Genomic DNA, 17,856 nt, shown 5'->3' with positions numbered 1-17,856 from the left:
CGTGAGGGACACGAAGTAGCTTGCCACAATGAGGTTTTGTTTTGAGAAAAGTCAACTAACCTTGAAAGCTACGTAGGTATAACTAACTAGATAGCTACTATCTAATTCACTTTCTTTCTCAATTATAAAGCCAACAAAATGTTACTAAAAACAGCATATTATTGACCTGAAAGGTTAGCTGTGTTGGCCCAGTCCCTACTGTAGCTTATCCAGGGTCAACGATACTGTACATAAAGCTATGGGAACAATTGCAATCATTTTGCAAGCAACATTGCTAAAATTAATATCATAAAATGTTACCTGTAATGCTCATCTCCTGGAACCTACTTGTTATCTCCATGGCTGATATACTGAGAGTGACAATCAAATAAAACAGATTGGCGATCTAACCATTAGACAAAAAGGAAATGTTCATTTGAGAATTACAACAGACACATTAGAGACAGAACCACTTCCCCTCTTTATTCCTGGCGTGTAAAATGTGATTAATCAGCAGAGATACTAATTCATTTTGAATGATTAAAACAAGTTTAAACACTACACCGTGGCAGGTAGGCTAACGGTTAAGAGCGTTGTGCCAGTAACCCAAAGGTTGCTTGTTTGAATCCCTGAGCCTCCTAGGTGAAAAATCTGTTTATGCCCTTGAGCAAGGCAATTAACCCCCTCTTGTTAGTCGCTCAGAAAGAAACCAGAGCCATGATGTTGAAGGAATTATCCGTAGAGCACTGAGACAGGATTGTGTCAAGGCACAGATATGGTGAAGGGTACTAACAAGAATCATCACTTCAAAATGTACAAATAAGCTAACTTGTATGTTTAATTGAGTAGTAACAAGTAGGCTATTATTACCAAATCAGGTAAACAAAAAAAACTCCATACCAGCGGTGGCCAACCTTGCACCACTGGTCTCTGATCTACTGGGTGAGCAGACGTCTATTCCAGCCCAGCAATAGCACACTTGATTATCAACTCATTAGATTTGATAAGTTGAATTGGGTGTGTTATTGATGGACTAAAACGGAACCCTGGACACCCAGCAGACCTCCAGCAGGGTTGGCCTGATCCAATTGTAATAGGTTTATACACTATGATGTTTAACTGTATTTTTTGTATACAACATTTGCTAACATACAGTGCATTCGGAAAGTATTCAGACCCTTGACTTTTTCCAAATTTTGTATTAAACAGTGTTTTTCCCCTCAATCTACACACAATGCCCCATAATAACAAAGCAATGACGGAATATTAGACATTTTAGTAAATGTATAAAGACATATGGTCCTTCTGTAGCTCAGTTGGTAGAGCATGGCGCTTGTAATGCCAGGGTAGTGGGTTCGATCCCCGGGACCACCCATACGTAGAATGTATGCACACATGACTGTAAGTCGCTTTGGATAAAAGCGTCTGCTAAATGGCATTTATTATTATTATTATATATATATATATAGTTGATGTCAGAAGTTTACACTTATGTGGGAGTCATTACAACTTGTTTTTCAACCACTCCACAAATGTCTTGTTAACAAACTATAGTTTTGGCAAGTTGGTTAGGACATCTACTTTGTGCATGACACAAGTAATTTTTCCAATAATTGTTGACAGGCAGATTATTTCACTTATCATTCATTGTATCACAATTCCAGTGGGTCAGAAGTTTACATACAGTAAGTTGACTTGGAAAATTCCAGAAAATTGTCATGGCTTTAGAAGCTTCTGATAGGCTAATTGACATTATTTGAGTCATTTGGATGTGTACCTGTGGATGTATTTCAAGGCCTACCTTCAAACTCTTTGCCTCTTTGCTTGACATTATGGGATAATCAAAAGAAATCAGCCAAGACTTCAGAAAATAAATTGTAGACCTCCACAATTCTGGTTCATCCTTGGGAGAAATTTCCAAACGCCTGAAGGTACCACGTTCATCTGTACAAACAATAGTACGCAAGTATGAACACCATGGGACCACGCAGCCTGTCTCCTAGAGATGGACGTACTTTGGTGCGAAAAGTGCAAATCAATCCCAGAACAACAGCAAAGGACCTTCTGAAGATGCTGGAGGAAACGGGTACAAAAGTATCTATATCCATAGTAAAACGAGTCCTATATGGACATAACCTTAAAGGCCGCTCAGCAAGGAAGAAGCCACTGCTCCAAAACCACCATAAAAAAGCCAGACAGTGGTTTGCAACTTCACATGGGGACAAAGATGGTACTTTTTGGAGAAATGTTCTGTGGTCTGATGAAACAAAAATATAACTGTTTGGCCATAATGACCATTGTCAAAAGGGGAAGGCTTGCAAGTCAAAGTCCCAATCGTGAAGCACGGGGGTGGCAGCATCATGTTGTGGGGATGCTTTGCTGCAGGAGGGACTGGTGCACTTCACAAAATAGATGGCATCATGAGGCAGGAAAGTTATGTGGATACATTTAAGCATTTAATCTCATGACATCAGTCAGTTAAAGCTTGGTCGCAAATGGGTCTTCCAAATGGACCATGACCCCAAGCATACTTCCAAAGTTGTGGCAAAATGGCTTAAGGGCAACAAAGTCAAGGTATTGGAGTGGCCATCACAAAGCCCTGACCTCAATCCTATAGAACATTTGTGGGCAGAACTGAAAAAGCGTGTGCGAGCAAGGAGGCGTACAAACCTGACTCAGTTCCACCAGCTTTGTCAGGAGGAATGGGCCAAAATTCACCCAATTCATTGTGGGAGGCTTGTGGAAGGCTACCCAAAACGTTTAACCCAAGTTAAACAATTTAAAGGCAATGCTACCAAAATACTAATTGAGTGTCTTAACTTCTGACCCACTGATGAAAGAAATAAAAGCTGAAATAAATCATTCTCTCTACTATTATCCTGACATTTCACATTCTTAAAATAAAGTGGTGATCCTAAGACACGGAATTTTTACTAGGATTAAATGTCAGGAATTGTGAAAAACTGAGTTTAAATGGATTTGTGTAAGGTGTATGTAAACTTCCGACTTCAACTGTATATCACATTTACATCTGTATTCAGACCCTTTACTCAGTACTATTTTGAAGCACCTTTGGCAGCGATTACAGCATATTCGTGTGTATGACGGTACAAGCTTGGCACACCTGTATTTGGGGAGTTTTTCCCATTCTTCTCTGCAGATCCTCTCAAGCTCTTTCAGGTTGGATGGGGAGCGTCGCCGCACAGCTATTTTCAGGTCTCCAGAGATGTTCGATCGGGTTCAAGTCCGGACTCTGGCTGGGCCTGCTCAAGGACATTCAGAGACTTGTCCCAAGGCCACTCCTGTGTTTTCTTGGCTGTGTGCTTAGGTTCGTTGTCCTGTTGGAAGGTGAACCTTCGCCCCAGTCTGAGGTCCGTTCATCTTTCCCTCAATCCTGACTAGTCTCCCAGTTCCTGCTGCTGAAAAACATCCCTACGGCATGATGCTGCCACCACCATGCTTCACCGTAGGAATGGTGCCAGGTTTCCTCCAAATGTGACGCTTGGCATTCAGGCCAAAAAGTTCAATCTTAGTTTCATCGGACCAGAGAATCTTGTTTCTCATGGTCTGAGAGTCCTTTAGGTGCCTTTTGGCAAACTCCAAGTGGGCTGACATGTGCCTTTCATTGAGAAGTGTCTTCTGTCTGGCCACTACCATAAAGTCCTGATTGGTGTAGTACTGCAGAGATGGTTGTCCTTCTGGAAGGTTCTCCTATTTCCACAGAGGAACTCTGGAGCTTTGTCAGAGTGATCATCGGGTTCTTGGACACCTCCCTGACCAAGGCCCTTCTCCCCCGATTGTTTAGTTTGGCCTGGCGGCCAGCTATCTAGGAAGAGACTTGGTGGTTCCAAACTTCTTCCATTTAAGAATGATGGAGGTCTTGGGGGCCTTCAATGTTGCAGAAATGTTTTGGTACCCTTCCCCATATCTGTGCCTTGACACAATCCTGCCTCGGTGCTCTAGGGACAATTCCTTCGACATCATGGCTCTGTTTTTGCTCTGACATGCACTGTCAACTGTGGGACCTTATATAGACAGCTGTTTACCTTTCCAAATCATGTCCAATCAATTGAATTTACCACCGGTGGACTCCAATCAAGTTGTAGAATCATCTCAAGGATGATCAATGAAAACAGGATGCACCTAAGCTGAATTTTGAGTCTCATAGCAAAGGGTCCGAATACTTATGTAAATAAGGTATATTTTATTTTTAATACATTTTCACCAACATTTTTTAAATGCTTTAAACGTCCTCCCACAAAATGACCTGCCCTATCCAGCAGCTTACACTGACTCTCCTTTTACTGATAGCTGGAGCAGCAACTTCATGCTCTTCCATGGATGTTATCTACTAATGCATTTGGAGACTGTTTTTAATTTACAATGATTACATCAAGATAGCTAGCAATTAGAAAGTTAATTAAATGTCATCAGCTAGCTAACTTAGCTAAATAGTGTGTAAAGTTAGCTAGCACCTCTATTTAGTTTTTTAGTAATCTTACAAAAGCTAGCTAATAATACAGTTCACACTGCCTCTGTTTTTTGGGTCCTTACAAAATAATAGGCGACCTTCACGATATTGTCGGTGGTAGCAAAGCGCAACCATGTGGACGAATGAAGACGAGAATAAAAGTGTGTTTGTCACCAGAGTGGTTTTGAACGTGTTGTGATGTTTGACTTTACCATCATAATCCACACTTGATAACTTCAAAACGAGCACTTAAAACTAGCATAGGCAACAACTACCCGGATGGAAAACAGTGATGCACATAACACACAGCACCCCTTCTACGCACGTGTGGGGGAGGGTTCTTGAAACCTGTTTTTGCAATAGAAAATTCTCCAGACCTCCCAAGGGAGGGGTGACAACGACATGATTTTGGAAGTATGACAACACAAGACTAATCTATGGGTAATAATAGTTAACTGGTTTTCCACCAGAAATGTCCAAAAAGAGTAGAACCAGCTCACTTTCTTTTACAGTATGATTTGACTGTTAGATATGAAATGTTTCTTTTGAAAAATATTTCAATAGGAATAGTTTCACCATATTAAAGCGAGAGTTTAGTTCACGTAACAGGGTTGACCTTAAAATAAGGGATGGTCGTAAAATTAATCGGTAATCACATTAAATGAATCATCAGAAATGACTTTGTCAAAGCCACAAAATAACGAGGGCTTTACAATAATGGTAAATACTTTGGGTTAAAATATTCCTAGAATCACAGGATGCACGAAGGGACAAGACTAAATTTTGGCACTTTAACTAGTTTTTATTAAAATATTGGATTTATTGAGTTCTCCATGTGGTTTATATTAAAAGGCACTTCATTTAATATAAGACTTTTAAATATTGGTACAAAATTTCTACTGAAAATATCAAAGGGACGCAAACGGCACTCTTTTTTTTGTTTGTTTATGGAATGACCCATATAGCATATCTTTATGTTGGCCTGTGTTGTGATATTACAGACATCAGATAGCAGATATGTTTTGTATGAGATTAGATTGTGATGTCTTTGGGAAGACCGGTTGACTGTAATGTATAGGAGTCATATGGAACCATGGGTTATTATGCTTTTCATGCAAAAAGAAAAGAAGATTGAGGGAGCATTTGAATTTCAATCCATCATCTGCCACTGTAAACCATGACTGCCTACCACTATCCAGAAACTCACCTAACAATACTAACTTTGCTCTCCTCAACACTTGATCAATGAACAATGAAAGTCCCCTTGCTCCGTGAACTTATATCTGACAACAAGCTCCTCCTAACTGAAACTTGGCAACACACTGGTGATTTATTTTCTCTTAACCAAGCTACTCCCGCTGGTTATGGTTACCTGTGTCACCTCCGCTCCACTGGCCGTGGTGGTGGCCTCGCTGTACTGTACAACTCTAAAATCGAAATAACCTAACGTCTCTAAATGACTGAACTGTCTCTCCCTACTGTCTGTAAAGGACTGAACTGTCTCTCCCTACTGTCTGTAAAGGACTGAACTGTCTCTCCCTACTGTCTGTAAAGGACTGAACTGTCTCTCCCTACTGTCTGTAAAGGACTGAACTGTCTCTCCCTACTGTCTGTAAAGGACTGAACTGTCTCGCCCCTGTCTCGTCTGTAAGGGAACACCCCTCTGAAATGGACAAAAATGAATGGGAAGTCATTTGCACCGTACGAAACATACACGGTGTCCAATACCACTCAATTCAGCGTCGTTTCATTCAAAGTTGATTGCAAATGCCATATGGCAAATGCCAAGTGTAGACTCCAAAAATCCAACAGATGGCGAGTGCGTTCCACCGTGATTTTTCATATTGCAAATGTAACACAAGTCAAGACCCAAGATTTTAAAAATGAAATCGAAAGAATTTCAAAAAACGGTCCAGAAAGCACTTTAAGGGGGTGATAAGTTTTTGAAAAACATAATTTGGTGATGTTTTTCACTGTTGAATCATATGGCAAATGCACTGTGCGTTTGCCACATGTTTCAATGGGCATTTATCATCAAGAATTTGTCATGCTCAAAAATAATGCAGAAATGTGAAATTAACTGGCCCGATGAACTCGGGATGGCCGGGCAGTGTTTCTGGTTCCTCTCCATCGCTCATTGGTGTTGATTTCAGAATGTCATTTTGGTGATGGTACCTCACTGTTTAAACATATTTCAAATGGACAAAAGTCAACCAGCAAGTCACCGTCCATTACACAGGAAGCTGAAAGTGAACACATATCCTCCTTGGGGTAGGCACTTATAGAATATCGAGTTTTAAGTCTTTATGTTAAGAACTGACTTATTTGCAGAGGGTTGAATGAGTGTGTGTTATTTCAGAATCACAGAAATCTTGCATTGCTCGGAAACACAATTCAAAAAGATTTGTCTGAACACGCTGCAACTGGATCTGTAACTTAAAAAATTTGACATTGTACGATTTCTCTTAAATTACGATAGATAAATGGCTGGTTCTTTTTTATTGACACCATAGGTTCATTTACTTGGACGTGAAGCGGAAACATTTTTACCTTTAATCCCAGAAAAATGGCCATAACTCAAAAACCGTTGAGGCCTAGACGCCATCTTGTTCGGGGCCAACTGCCCATTATGCCAAACCTATGCTCACCAAGTTTCGTCTTTGAAATCTTTTCCGTTTAGGAGAGAAGGACACGTCGTGATTGGTGATGTGTTGTACGTTTGCAATATGATTCCATTTGCCCTCTTGTGGGATTTACCGGGAGAGCGGAAAAATGACCAAAATTGGAAAATGTTATAAAACGGAAACCGGATGTCCGAGAGTTCGTTTGATGACTTCCTGGAAGACCCGGCCCTGCTGCATGGCCCGACGCCGTCCTCGAACTTTAGAAACGTTGTCGGACGTCTAGGAAGGGACCGTACATTTGCAATGTGGACTTTCTCACTAACCATATGGCGAATGTCAAAATGTTTCCTTAAGGTATGTAAAGGACTGAACTGTCTCGCCCTACTGTCTGTAAAGGACTGAACTGTCTCGCCCTACTATCTGTAAAGGACTGAACTGTCTCGCCCTACGGTCTCTCATTTGAATACATTGCTTACACCCCCCCCCCACCCACACTTAATGTTGCTTAGTGATATGAATATTCATGTGGACTCATCAAACTAAAAACCTGCCTCTGTTTTCATTGCTGTTCTGGACTGTTTCAATATTATCCAAGAAGTACATTTTCCAACTCACATCAATGGACACATACTTGACCTCGTCTGCTCTGTTGGCCTCAACCTAACTCCTATTTCGCCCTCCCTGTTCCCACTGTCTGACCACACAATCCTTAATTTCTCACTTACCTCATACTCACAACACTGAACATCAAAGTTGTTGACCCCCTCCAACTCTGATGCCATCTGCCCTGCCCTGCCCCTTGACCACACCCCCAACTCACCTAATGAACTAGCTGCCCAATTCAATACTACTCTATCTGACTCCCTCAACTCTCTGGCCCCCCTCCAAACTAAACCGGTCTCCTCTTCCCCTTGGTTTACCCCTGAGGTTCATGCCCTGTCAAGCAAGCTGGCTGCTGTCTGGAGTGCCTGAGCAGGAAGTCTGGCCTCACTGTCCACGCTGAAGCCTACAAACTACACCTCTCCACCTACAGAGATGCCCTCCGTGATGCCAGGGCCATCTACTTCTCAAACTACTTCAGCCCTGTGATGACACCTTCTCTACTCCTTCCACTGAACTCTGCAACTCCTTCTTTCAGGTTTTCAAGGACAAGATCACCAAAATCAACTCATTACTGACTGATCAATCTCCCTCAGCCACCCCTCTCCCTGTCAACCTCCCAACAGTCACACCTGAAACCTGGCTCTCCAAATTGGCCCTATTTGACTCCTTATATCTAAAAACATGTCAAAACTCATGTATTCCAAGTGTACAACTTGCTCCATGGATCATCTCCCCACTGTTCTCATCAAATCCTGCCTTCCTGTTGTCTGTCCATATATCACACACATTGTCAACCTCTCCCTCGCTAACAGAACTGTCCCCTACAACTACAAAACATCTGCAGTCACCCCAATCTTAAAAAAGCCAGGACTGGACACTACCCTCCTCAAATGCTTCCACCCCATTTCCAACCTCCCCTTTCTTGCCAAGACTCCAGAACATACAGTTGCCTCCCAATTACAAACCCACCTGCTAATCAACAACCTGTTTGAGTCTCTCTAGTCTGGTTTCCGCCCCTCCACAGTATTGAAACTGCACTCCTCAAAGTTATCAATGACCTCATCTCTGCTGATGCTGGTGCCCTCAACATCCTGATTCTCCTTGACTGGAGTGCTGCTTTTGACACGGTGAGCCATCAGATCCTCCTCACCATGCTGGAGGGCCTGGCTACAATCATGCCTCGCAAACCGGACCTACAACATCTCCCTCAATGGCCACACCTCAGACTCAGCTGCAGTTATACAGGGTGTTCCCAAGGGCTCTGTGCTGGGTACCTTCCTCATCTACATCCTCCCTCATGGTCAGATCCACCGTGACATCAACCTTGACTTCCACTTCTATGCCGATGACACCCAGATGTACCTCGGCACCAAATCCCTCCTCAACCCACCTCTGACGAACATTGAATCCTGCCTCTCTACAATAAAAACAAAACTTCCTTAGGCTCAACAGTGATAAAACAGAACTTCTCCACCCTCACCAAAGCTGGCAACCTCACCCTCACCATTGACGACACCACTGTCTCTCTCTCCCTCCATGCACAAAACCTTGGCGTCATCCTGGACTCCACCCTTTCATTTGAATACCACATAAGACAGACTGTTTAGACCTCATTCTTCCACCTCTGAAACATTGCCACGGTCAGGTCGTTCTTCTCCCGTCCTGCCACTGAAACCCTCATACATGCATTCATCTCCTCCCTTCTTAACTACTGCATCTCACTACCCTCCGGCATCAAATCAAGCTCCCTCCATAAGATCTAAATGGTTCAAAAACTCTGCAGCCCATCTCCTCACCAACACTAAGTCCTGACAGCACTTTGGCGACAGGGGCTTCTCCAGCCATCTGTGACTCGGAGTCCATCACTATCTTTCAGGCCCTCCTAAAGCCTCACCTCTTTGGCAAGGCCTACCCTTAAGACCCCCCCCCCAGCACATATACAAGCAAAGAAATACACTACTAAGACACTCCTCTCTTCACCATTCTGCGCAGTACCTAGGCCTTACCCTACCACTTACCCAAACCTGCTTCATATCCAGATCCCAACCCTCCTCATACACTGATCCATTTATTAATGTTTAGTCTGATGTTTTGATTTGACTCCTGTTTTGTTGTTGTTTTTCGTTTTTATAATTGTAAAGCGACTTTGGGTCCTTAACGTGCTATATACGTTCCATGTATTACTAGCTGTATTCAACGGAAAATCGTTTGCATGGATAGTTCAACAACATCTGTGTGAGAATTTTGGCACACATACTTAGGTGTACATCTGGCACTTGCCATTTCACATAAAAAAATGTTGCACTCTATCATAGAAATCTCTTAGCTAACGTAAACAAACAACAATGGCCTCTTTGGAGTTTCTGTATTGTCCGGCCGAGTAAAGAGTTCACCATTTCCAACCCTTAATCTTTCCATTCCAGAACACAGCGTCCAGACCAGCAGCAGGAAAGAACATTGTGCAGCCCAATAAAAGAGGAGAAAAACAACACCTCTCCATGTTCTAATACTAAAGGGCAACTAACTGCAGCCTTGTCGTCTGCTAGATGAGTCTATATCCCAATAAATCACCAGGGTGTAACCGGTACTCTGGCTGCCACTGCACCACGTTTGAAGTGGCTCCTGGCTTGCAGTGGGTCCCGGCTGCAGCTGCCAGTCCTCCAGGGCTCAATCAGTCCCAGTCCCAGTCCCTTATGGTTATGTCCAGAGGTGGAAAAAGTACCCAATTGTCATACTTGAGTAAAAGTCTAAAAGTATTTGGTTTTAAATATACTTAAGTATCAAAAGTAAACCAGACCTCGTAATTGTCTTGTTTTTGTTTTGTTTACAGATAGCCAAGGGCACACTCCAACACTTAGACATAATTTACACACAAAGCATGTGTTTAGTCTGTCAGATCAGAGGCAGTGGGGATGACCAGGGATGTTCTCTTGATAAGTGTGGGAATTAGACCATTTTCCTATTCCGCTAAGCATCCAAAATGTAACAAATACTTTTGGGTGACAGGGAAAATGTATGGAGTAAAAAGTACATAATTTTCTTTAGGAATGTGGTGAAGTAAAAGTTGTAAAAAATATAATTAGTAAAGTAAATTACAGATAACCTCAAAAAATACTTAAGTAGTACTTTCAAATATTTTTACTTAAGTACCACTGGTTTACACCACTGGTTATGAAAAAGGGGCAACCCCAACAGACACATCACCCGCCCAGTTCTCTTCCTTCTACCCATCTCCCAGCCACACACACACACACACACACACACACACACACACACACACACACACACACACACACACACACAGACACTTGCCTGTGTACAAGGGGCACATGGATGAAAGGACTTCTGTCTGTTTACAGTGTGCTCTGGCCACAATGCGTGCAGCGGCCTGATACCGCTCTGGGGACACAACACATGCATTCTGCTGGCAAAGTGTTCCCTCCGTTCTCTCCCTCAGCCTGTGAGACACACTTTCGTCTGTTTTGGTTCTCATTTGGTGCGGCATTGGCACAACCCTCTCATGCGGAGGAAAGCATGGCTGTTGGATCGATGGAGAGCCACCTGCTTTGCGGAGATGGTTTCAAACAAAGCACATGTATTGTGAGTTGAAATGCTACGGTGTTGAGTCAATTATCTATGTGGCCGTGTCATGTCCTGACATCCAGTGTCCACCCATAAGTTATGAAATAAGTACTAAATGTACTAAAATAATGACCGTAATAATATGGGGGAAGTCACAAGTCTCATGTTTATGCCTATAGTACTGTATACACATTTCAGCGGTCAATAGACTCCTTTAATCATTGTGCTCCAACATCAAAACTGTAATGGTTTCACCCCCTCACCATCATCTTCATTAGGCCTAGCTACTCAAATAAGATGTACAATACTGCTCTCTAGTGGCAAGAATGAAGTCAATCATGTTAAATGGATTTACAGTGAATTTCCCATTTACTTGCATTGACTCAGTCCAGAATCCCTGCTTAAACTGTCCGTGTTGTTCTTCATTCTGATTGCTGTACCTCTCCTGTGTCATCTAGGTGATGGACAGTTCCATGCCTCTGATTGGTGAGCACGTGGAGGAGGACAGGCAGCTGATCACTGATCTAGTGATCAATAAGATGTGTAGCGTGCTGCTCGGTATCAACACACCACAGCCCAGTGCTGTGAAGGTAAATCTCTTTCACCTCTTCTCCAGAGTGTAACACTATGGATTTGTATTTGAATTGATTATGTAGATTCGATCTCAGAAGTAATGAATAATTGCTTCAAATAAGCCCTTGTGTATGGAGTATATCAAACCAACCATGCATCATGCACTATTACTGTCCATTTTCAATGCTTTTCATTTCACAGCCACAGACTACCCAGCCAAGAAGGGCCCAAGGTAAAGAGACCTCCATCGACATCTTATCACCAGTTTGATTACTACAACAATTGATTGCTGTTGTGGTGAATATGAATATTATGATATGTGTTGAGAAATACACATAGTAGTGCCTTGAGTGTCTCAGACGAAACATGAGTGTGTGTTCGCACTGCAGGTGGGCATCGCTCTGGCTCTGGTTCTCCCTCCCAGTCAGCTCAGGGTTCTCCTCAGCGAGCCCGCTCAGCTAACACCTCTCCCAGCCAGGCCTTCCAGCCAGGACCCATCCCACCTCCCGCCGCCACCGGCCCTGGCTCCCAGAAACAACCACCTCAACTGAAGTAAGTGATCAAATGCCTCAAATCTCATTTCCATGATCAAGGCTGATGTTTACACGGGTGTGTAATACTAATACTAACTCAACAGAAGAATATAATTATGGCATAAGGGGGTGTGTTATATGGCCAATATACCATGACTGCCTGTTCTTACGCACGACTCAACGCGGAGTGCCTGGATACAGCCCTTAGCTGTGGTATGTTGGCCATATACCATCAACCCCCAAAGTGCCTTTTTACTATTATAAACTGGTTACCAACATAATTACAACAGTAAAAATTCATATTTTGTCATACTCATGGTATACAATGTGATGTACCACATCTTTCAGCCAATCAGCATTCAGGGCTCGAACCATCCAGTTTATAATGTCTTATATTGGCCATATACCACACCTCCTCGGGCCTTATTGCTTAGGATCTCTAGTGAAAGTTCTGTGAAAACCTTAAACTGTCTGATCATTAAAACCTTCTCTGTGAGTACTAGGAATATATCTACTTGCAGAGCAGATCTGTGCAGATGCCACAAACGGCTGCTAGATGGAGACATTGTATAAAGATTTTACCGAACATGCTCCTGTAGCTCGACTCTTCTTGTTTACAAAAATACTCTACTATAATCTCTTGACATGCCAACTTTTGTTCCTGTTTAATGGCTGTTAATAATGGCCTGCATTTCCAGGATGCTCAGCTCCAGACACCTCTTCAGAAAATAATATGTGATAAGAGTGAAACTACCTCTAGTTTTGATTCTCTCGTAACTCCTCCCTAGTTCAACATGGATTGGCTGTACATGGCAAAGGGGTTGTCGGTTGGGCAATTTGCAACTAGATTTCTCCACAACCATTCCTCAGTTTGCCTCCTGGCTCGGATACACTTCTAAAGTTTGACTGTATTTCTGTCCATGTCGTTGGCTTTGCTATAATAAACATTAACATGTGTCTTCTAAGATTAATAAGCTCCTTTGTAAAAATGTTGTTGGCCTTAGAGAGCAAAGTGCACTAGTTTATTCCCTATTGTGTGTGTCGTTGGCCAGCCTCTGTTGATCAAACTGTGCAGTGGCGAAGTTGGCAGAATACGATGCCCTCGCACCCTCTTCACACATGTGCATGCATGAATGCACGCACATACATCCACCTTCTCCATGTTGCATGTCCCTCAGGCCTCAGCCTCACTCTCACTTTCGCTCCTTGCAGCAAATCACAGTCGCTCACCAACACCTTCACTGAGACCCTGAAGGGGAACGCCACGGACGATGAGGCCAAGGCAGAGACCATCCGCAGCCTGCGCCAGTCCTTCGCCAGCCTCTTCTCCGACTAACTTCAAGGCTCCCCATATCCATCCGCCTACTGTCAGCCATTGGCCTCCAGAAGAAGTCCAAGATACCATTATTTTACAGGGCGCGCGCTCAGTCAACCCACAGAGCGGGATCTTCCTGTCCACCACTTCCTACTTCCTGTTCTTACCCATAAATGGCAGGTTGAGAGCGTCCACCTCTCAGAATCATCCGTCTTTTTTTTTCTTTTTTTTAATACTACATTAGGCTATAGTTCATCTAGTACTGCTTGGTTGGTGTAGTTGAGATGTAGGTTTGCATTCAATTTGTTCATCTGATTAATTCTTTTGGTCATATTTGTGTTTTATCAACTTCAAGGATCTTGATATACTTTGGGAGATAAAGGCAATATTACAGTATTTATAAATGACCAATAATAGTGTATGAGCCAGGTTTACCAGCAATGCTTAGCATTTTGCCAGTGTCATTTCATAGAAATACGATTGCCATGTCTTGTAGACCCATACATATTGATTGGCTGATATTACAATATAATGATTTGCGATTTTGCTTTGGCCTTTGAGTAACAAAGTATTTTTGATTTAAAATTCCTTGCATTAGGTCAAGATAGTTTAGGCTATATACTGTACCTGTCAATTTGCAATTATACGAGGTGGAAATATTATCTTAAGTCTTCCATCACAGACAATTCTTCCCTAAGTTCTAAGCATTTATGAACTATCCAGTGTAAATAGCACTATGAACATTTTATTTATTATTATTATTGGGCATTTGATTCACTACTATTCCCTTGCTGTGTATTGAAAGGTGGGAATTATGTACATAACACAGAGAAGAAGAGCTGACGTCTTTGCTTCAATGGTTATAAGATCAGTTACCTTTTAATTCTGTACATACCGTAAGGTTGCAAATACTCCTGGGAGAATTACATTTACTTCTGATCCTTGGGTTTTGAAGCGTTGTCGACCTAAGAATAGACATGATTTGCAATGTGTTGGTATGTCTATAGCTTGTATCCACTTCAGGAAAAGACAGTCGTCTTGTAATACTCAGAATATGTGCATATGTGGTAGCTATCTACGCTAACGACACTATCTGATAGCTGAGTGTCCATATTATCCCACCTCCCCATCTCATTATAATAGAGAAGGACAGACCAATCACATGACTGGATTGTTTGTTCTTTAGGGTAACATTTTTGACTGGTATGAAAAATGCCAATTCTATTTCATGGATTGAATATTATTGTCCCCATACTTTCTTTAGTAATTGCACTTCAAGTCGCACGATCAGCAATATGGGTGAAATGAAACTCTCTCCATCTTGATTTAAATGCATTTTTAAACAGTTAAGATTGTATTTTCACTTTCAAACTATTTATTGTCCTAAACATATATGCCAATCATAGTAAGGTATTATTATCAAAATGGACCAAATGATATGTTTGTATTGTAAAACCTGTGTGTTTGATTTATTTTGTCTGTTGAATGTGAAATGCTTCTACAATTCAAAGTACCGACTACTATGAAAAGCCATAACAAAACAATGATTTACTGAAAATCTGTTTTTTTTTGTTTACTCGTTATCACTGTGAGTGTTAGTTACGCTTCTAACGATTCAATCATTTTGCTTTTACGATTGTTGATTTATGGTGTACATAGGTATAATGCTGTAAGCTTGTGAATGCCACACATCCATAGTGATTTATTTAGTCATTTGTTAATTGACCATTTTCAGTAAGCAAATAATGTTAAAGACACTGAAGAAATTCAGAATTGAGTGGTGAGGTCATCTAGTAACTACCTCAATTCCAGCAAGCTGTGCTGCTAATAGTAGTTACCACTAATACTCTGAAGTGGGTGGAATTAAGACAAAAAAAAAACAAATGGCTTTCACTTGACCTAATCTGTATGTCTGCATGTAATCCTACAATTTTAATCCTAATGTTCATACAGTAAATTTGATGTACTGTCACTCAAGTAGTTATTTCCTGTAAGTAAAAGGCAATAGACCCATAAATGAGTCTATCTACGGTCAATAACTAAATGAATATGACATGGTTTTCATATCATGATTTACATTTACATGTCATTGCAATGGAGAACTAACGGCAATAGCCCTTAAAAAATGTATGCTTATTAAAGGTTGCCCTATGCCATTCCACAGATGCTCAGAAGTCATCTACACCAGCGTTGAATAGCCGTCCTCATCTCTTATTTTCTGATCTAACAGAACCTACTGTCACATATCCTCTTGTGATGAGCATCTGCTGGAAGGCATTGTGTGCCCCCCTGTGTGTTACTGATATACGTGTGGCATGAAAACTGACCCCTGGTGTGCCTCTGGTGTAACAATATTGTCATGTAAATAGTTGCTGTTGTCTGGCTGCTTATACTGTATGAAGTGTGTGATGCATAATGTGTGGTAGTGTTATAGATGCAAGTTATTTTAACATTGTTTTGTTATTTTGTTCAGTTTTTATTAAAAGTGACATATTTTATTACACTTAGTGGTAAGTCTTTTTATTTTTCGTATTGACAAAGCATTGTTATACAACCATGTAATATCCCATTCTCCATCTCAGGTACTGTAGAATGCATAGCATCATGTCCCCGTTGTCTTTGTCATAAGGAATAACCAGACACGGGATCTTTAGGGCGTGAAACTCATAGAACACCGAGGATTTACAAGGCGAGTACCTACAAATCAATTTACGGCAACATTGGAATTATCAGCACTTTCCATTTTCTCTGACTGTCTCTCACTTTGCATTTAAAGCATACAACTTTATTAACTCAAATCAAATCTAATTTTATTTGTCACATACACATGGTTAGCAGATGTTAATGCGAGTGTAGCGCAATGCTTGTGCTTCTAGTTCCGACAATGCAGTGATAACCAACAAGTAATCTAACTAACAATTCCAAAACTACTGTCTTATACACAGTGTAAGGGGATAAGGAACATGTACATAAGGATATATGAATGAGTGATGGTACAGAGCAGCATACAGTAGATGGTATCGAGTACAGTATATACATATGAGATGAGTGTGTAGACAAAGTAAACAAAGTGGCATAGTTAAAGTGGCTAGTGATACATGTGTTACATAAGGATGCAGTCGATGATGTAGAGTACAGTATATACATATGCATATGAGATGAATAATGTAGGGTAAGTAACATTATATAAGGTAGCATTGTTTAAAGTGGCTAGTGATATATTTACATTTCCCATCAATTCCCATTATTAAAATGGCTGGAGTTGGGTCAGTGTCAATGACAGTGTGTTGGCAGCAGCCACTCAATGTTAGTGGTGGCTGTTTAACAGTCTGATGGCCTTGAGATAGAAGCTGTTTTTCAGTCTCTCGGTCCCAGCTTTGATGCACCTGTACTGACCTCGCCTTCTGGATGATAGCGGGGTGAACAGGCAGTGGTTCGGGTGGTTGATGTCCTTGATGATCTTTATGGCCTTCCTGTAACAACGGGTGGTGTAGGTGTCCTGGAGGGCAGGTAGTTTGCCCCGGTGATGCGTTGTGCAGTCCTCACTACCCTCTGGAGAGCCTTACGGTTGAGGGCGGAGCAGTTGCCGTACCAGGCGGTGATACAGCCCGCCAGGATGCTCTCGATTGTGCATCTGTAGAAGTTTGTGAGTGCTTTTGGTGACAAGCCGAATTTCTTCAGCCTCCTGAGGTTGAATAGGCGCTGCTGCGCCTTCTTCACGACGCTGTCAGTGTGAGTGGACCAATTCAGTTTGTCTGTGATGTGTATGCCGAGGAACTTAAAACTAGCTACCCTCTCCACTACTGTTCCATCGATGTGGATAGGGGATGTTCCCTCTGCTGTTTCCTGAAGTCCACAATCATCTCCTTAGTTTTGTTGACGTTGAGTGTGAGGTTATTTTCCTGACACCACACTCCGAGGGCCCTCACCTCCTCCCTGTAGGCCGTCTCGTCGTTGTTGGTAATCAAGCCTACCACTGTTGTGTCGTCCGCAAACTTGATGATTGAGTTGGAGGCGTGCGTGGCCACGCAGTCGTGGGTGAACAGGGAGTACAGGAGAGGGCTCAGAACGCACCCTTGTGGGGCCCCCGTGTTGAGGATCAGCGGGGAGGAGATGTTGTTGCCTACCCTCACCACCTGGGGGCGGCCCGTCAGGAAGTCCAGTACCCAGTTGCAC

General features: G+C 42.1%; 1 protein-coding gene across 1 annotated transcript in view; it reads left to right on the top strand.

The window, feature by feature from the left end:
* The window catches only part of LOC124013805 (synapsin-3-like), a 124,076-nt gene extending 107,893 nt beyond the window's left edge, over window positions 1-16,183 (top strand). Inside the window, exons 11-14 of the mRNA XM_046328342.1 lie at window positions 11,718-11,849; window positions 12,034-12,064; window positions 12,222-12,384; window positions 13,578-16,183. Of these exons, the coding sequence (XP_046184298.1) occupies window positions 11,718-11,849; window positions 12,034-12,064; window positions 12,222-12,384; window positions 13,578-13,701 (450 nt within the window). The 3' untranslated portion in view covers window positions 13,702-16,183. The remainder of the gene's footprint in view (window positions 1-11,717; window positions 11,850-12,033; window positions 12,065-12,221; window positions 12,385-13,577) is intronic.
* The last annotated feature ends 1,673 nt before the right edge of the window (window positions 16,184-17,856 follow it).

The sequence above is a fragment of the Oncorhynchus gorbuscha genome, linkage group LG25 (genome assembly GCF_021184085.1).
Source record: "Oncorhynchus gorbuscha isolate QuinsamMale2020 ecotype Even-year linkage group LG25, OgorEven_v1.0, whole genome shotgun sequence".
NCBI classification, from domain to species: domain Eukaryota; kingdom Metazoa; phylum Chordata; class Actinopteri; order Salmoniformes; family Salmonidae; genus Oncorhynchus; species Oncorhynchus gorbuscha.
This window is presented reverse-complemented; position numbering and strand designations above follow the sequence as displayed.